The following is a 4367-nucleotide window of genomic DNA, read 5'->3' on the forward strand; positions in this document are numbered from 1 at the left end:
AGGTTGTGTGTGTGTGTGTGTGTGTGTGTGTGTGTGTGTGTGTGTGTGTGTGTGTGTGTTTAAAAAACTCCTCCTTTTCTCCTCTATAATTTGGTGATGACATTCCAGCCTGTTCGCTGAAGTTCGCACACACTGGAGCACTTTGGGAATCTGCTGGAAAACTCAGGTAAGGAGCGTTTTAAACAACCTCGTGTGTTAAAGAGCCAGAGTGTCTGTGTGACAAACTGATTTTGATTATTGAGCCCAAAATACGTTTTATATTGAATCGAGTTCATTCTGCTATTGATCTCATTCTCAACAGTTGGATTAAAAGTTAGAAAACTCGGCTAAATATTAATAAGTAGCTGAAGTGTGTAAAAGTGTTTTCAGATACGATGCCAGTTCTACAAAAACTTAAAATGAATAAATTCATTCTTTGTAATACTTAAAATTGACACAATATATGATATAACCTCTGAAAGGAAGCACTAGGCCTACTTTATATTTATTTAGCCTATATATTTTCTGCTTTTTTAATTGGCTGTTTACGTTTAATATGTATCTGTTTAGTACTTATCTATTTAATATTTACGGATTCAACACATGTATAATATTTACCTGCGAGTTAAAATGTGCATAAATAAACATGCAAATGGAACTCATTGATAAATATGCAATTTGCATGATTGATACAAGTAATTTTCTCAAACTATTTGATGCTCTTACACGTACACAAAAAAGTAATGGTGCAGAACCAGATTCAGATTCATATTATTTAGTGTGTTACTGCTCTATAGATCGTGATATTCATTCTCCATTATGTTAGTGTTCAAAATATTGGTATCATCATGCATTTATTGTACTTTTCTCATGTCCTCCGATGTACTACTCTTTAACAGTGGAGATATTAATATCAGAGCCGTGCATGCATTCACACTGATGTTGGTTTGAAGAAACCCCGAGGCTTTGAGATGCTTGATTGTCTGTTGGACATGTGTTCAGCCTGTGATCACTCTTTTCATGCTTCATTCATTTATATTCAGAGTTATGATCTCATTTTGCAGAGAACAGCTCATGTTTTCCTGGAGAGTTGAAGCAATGACGTTTATGAGCACTTAGCCATTTTATTTGAATATTGTTGGAGAGGTCTGATATCATTTTATTTGACTGAGCAAATTGAAATGACCCTTTGAAATGTCTGACTGCTGTTCTATTCATATGCTTGTTTTGCCTTTTACTTCCAGACATTGTCCATTTAACAAAAGGCCCATTGGCTCTATTTGCCTCTCCATTGTCCTGTAGCTCCTGGTGGTCTCGGTGCGTTTTGATGTTGGGGTCTCCAGACGTCTACAGGGTGTTTACAGTCTGTAGTTTGTCTTTATTAGTCCAGACGGATGAAGTGGGTTTTTATGGACATTTCTGAGTCATAAATAGTGAAACACTTCACAACATGCCTGTAGACGTCCAGCACACCTGAACATTTTCCTGAGGTTGATCTCTGAACTTTGCAGGATGGATTTGTTTCCTACTAATAAGCTATGCTATACTCAAGAGCTCATTGTATTTTCTCTCTTCACAGTTTCTCATTATGCCAAACTGGGGTGGAGGAAACAAATGTGGCGCCTGCCGTGGGACGGTGTACCACGCTGAAGAGGTCCAGTGTGACGGGAGGAGTTTTCACAAGTGCTGCTTCCTCTGCAGTAAGTAACATATAAAAACACTTTACTGTTCAGCTAAATCTCATGATAATAGGTCCAGGCCACATTTCACCCCAAAATCAAAGGAAAAAATAAAGCAATTGTGTTTTGCATTGCATAAACGGAGCCTTTATTTTTATGACTTTCTTTTATTTTTCTAAATTTCATTTTATTTGTAATGGCCATTTTTCAGTGGTGATACACATTACTGCATAAATAAATGAATAAAAGATATTATAAATAAATCAGCAAACATATACTTAATAGTTATAAAAATATCATGTATAAAACTCATATAAATATAAAGGATTATATAAATGATGCTTCTTTATTTAATTTAATTTTATAATTTTTTAATTTGATTAAATTGTTTAATTTTATTTGTAATAGCCATTAGTTTCGGTGGTGATTCACATTACTGCAATAAATAAATAAATAAACTAATTAAATACATTTTAAGATCAGCAAACGTATACTTAAGGGTTATAAAAAAAAAAAAAATGAATATAAATTATATAAATGCTGTTGTAAAAGTGCAATGCTTAAAATCCTTTAAATGTGCTTCATTTTGTTAAGGCAATATCAATTTTATTTTAAGTCACATATGAACTGGACAGATTTTGTGTGACAGCATTTTTTTTAATTAAAATTAAAATAAACCAAAATTCTTAAAATTCCTCAATATTCAGCAATATTTTTCTGACTTGATTTGTCCTGCAGTGACCGATCCAAACACCAGTGCTGTGTTTATGAACTCCGAGATGTTTTAGTGAGATCTCACTACGGCTGAATGCACATTCATCAGATTGGCACTTTGCTACCAAAACGACAAAAACAATGCGGCCCACAGCTGAATGTTTTGTTCAGCTGAATGAATAGTAAAGGGTGTCATCCACCCCGCTGTGGAATCATGTTTGTCTCTGTGGGACAATATCCCGCACTAAGCCAAAGTCAGCTGACAAAACCGAGTCAAAATCACATGATGTTGCATTCTAGCCTCTAATCATGGGGTTAAAATGATAGATTATTAGTGGTGGCATGACTATTATTATTATTACTCATACGTTTGAGTTAAAGGTTTGTTGAAGTCTCTAACTCCAAGAGATATGTTATTTATTTTTGTAAGCTGCATAACAACATACTAAAATCTATTTAAAACCTGTTGCACTGCAGCAATGAGTTTTGCATGGGAAAGCAGCAAAAAATCAGTGTTTTCTCTCTTCCAGTGGTCTGTAGAAAAGGGCTAGACAGCACCACACTGGCCATCCATGACCAGGAAATCTACTGCAAGTCCTGCTACGGTAAAAAGTACGGCCCGAAAGGGTACGGCTACGGTCAGGGAGCAGGAACGCTCAACATGGACCGCGGCGAGAGACTGGGCATCAAACCAGAAGAGTGAGCGTTTGCATTTTTTATTGTTTTTCAACAAGAAGTTCATATGGATTGTAAACTATAACTATATCATAATGTAGTCAGTGTTGAATAATGAATGGTATGCACAATTTATTGCATATGTGTCATAGTGGTTTGGTACATATACTACTTATAAAATATTTGGAATAAATGTTTTTTTAAATTAATAATTCTGTTATTCTCATCAAGGCTGCATTTATTTGGTTAAAAATGCAGACATTTTTGAAATGTTATTTTAATTTGAAATAACTGTTTTCTAATTGAATGGATTTTAAAATGTAATTTATTCTTGTGATATAAAGCTGAATTTTCAGCATCATTACTCCAGTCTTCAGTGTCACATGATCCTTCAGAAATCATTCTAATATGCTGTTTTGCTGCTCAAGAAACATTTCTGATTTATTATTATTTATTATTATGATGCTGAAAATACAGCTTTTATCACAGGAATAAATAACATTTTAACATATTACAATAAACTCTTCTTTTAAATTCTAATAATTTTTCATACTTTAACTGTATTTCTATCAAATAAATGCAGCTTTGCTGAGCAGAAGAAAACAAAACATTTAAAAAATCACAATTTATCCTTTTGACCAGTAGTGTGTTATTGAAAGATTTCTAGAGGATTTTGTAAAGTCATTTGGTTCTGGAAGCAAATCCGTCCTCTGGTGTGTTCAGGCTCGCCGTCAGCTGATTATTGTTATGAAAGAATCTATTATGTAAGCAGAGCTCCTCTTCATACTCACCCGACACAAAGCGGCTCATTGAGGACCCCTCGTTAGGCTGCGCTCCAGAAAACAGCATCTGACCTCTCTGTCTCCTACTAGAACCCAAACTCACCGACCCAGCACCAACCCAAACCTGTCCAAGTTGGCGCAGAAGTTCGGCGGCTCGGAGAAGTGTGCGCGCTGTGGAGAGTCTGTGTACGCCGCAGAGAAGGTGATGAGCGCTGGGAAGGTGAGACGATCAGAGGGCAAGAATCAGACCTGGACATTATACACATTTATATCCACATCAGTGTTTACTTTCTTCATGCACATACAAGTATCACCAGTGCATGTTAATGTAGTACATTGTTACAGCAATAATAACAAACCGTTTCCAATCACACAGACACTCGAAGAAATGATTTCAAATATTTAGAGGATTAAGAAACATGTTTATTAAGGTTTCTTGATGTTTGTTGATGTTGATCAGTGGTTTTCAACCACAGGCCCAGGGATTTAATATAATTGATCTAATATAATAATAATAATAATAATAATAATAATAATA

General features: G+C 35.0%; 1 protein-coding gene across 1 annotated transcript in view; it reads left to right on the forward strand.

Annotated features, from left to right (window-relative positions):
* The first annotated feature begins 25 nt into the window (after nucleotides 1-25).
* LOC107658959 (cysteine and glycine-rich protein 2) overlaps nucleotides 26-4367 on the forward strand; it is a 7311-nt gene continuing 2969 nt past the window's right edge. The window contains exons 1-4 of the mRNA XM_016447703.1: nucleotides 26-166; nucleotides 1559-1679; nucleotides 2903-3071; nucleotides 3920-4049. Coding sequence (XP_016303189.1) covers nucleotides 1568-1679; nucleotides 2903-3071; nucleotides 3920-4049 — 411 coding nt within the window. The 5' untranslated portion in view covers nucleotides 26-166; nucleotides 1559-1567. The remainder of the gene's footprint in view (nucleotides 167-1558; nucleotides 1680-2902; nucleotides 3072-3919; nucleotides 4050-4367) is intronic.

Source organism: Sinocyclocheilus anshuiensis, unplaced genomic scaffold (assembly GCF_001515605.1).
Source record: "Sinocyclocheilus anshuiensis isolate Anshui unplaced genomic scaffold, SAMN03320099.WGS_v1.1 scaffold283, whole genome shotgun sequence".
Lineage (NCBI taxonomy): Eukaryota > Metazoa > Chordata > Actinopteri > Cypriniformes > Cyprinidae > Sinocyclocheilus > Sinocyclocheilus anshuiensis.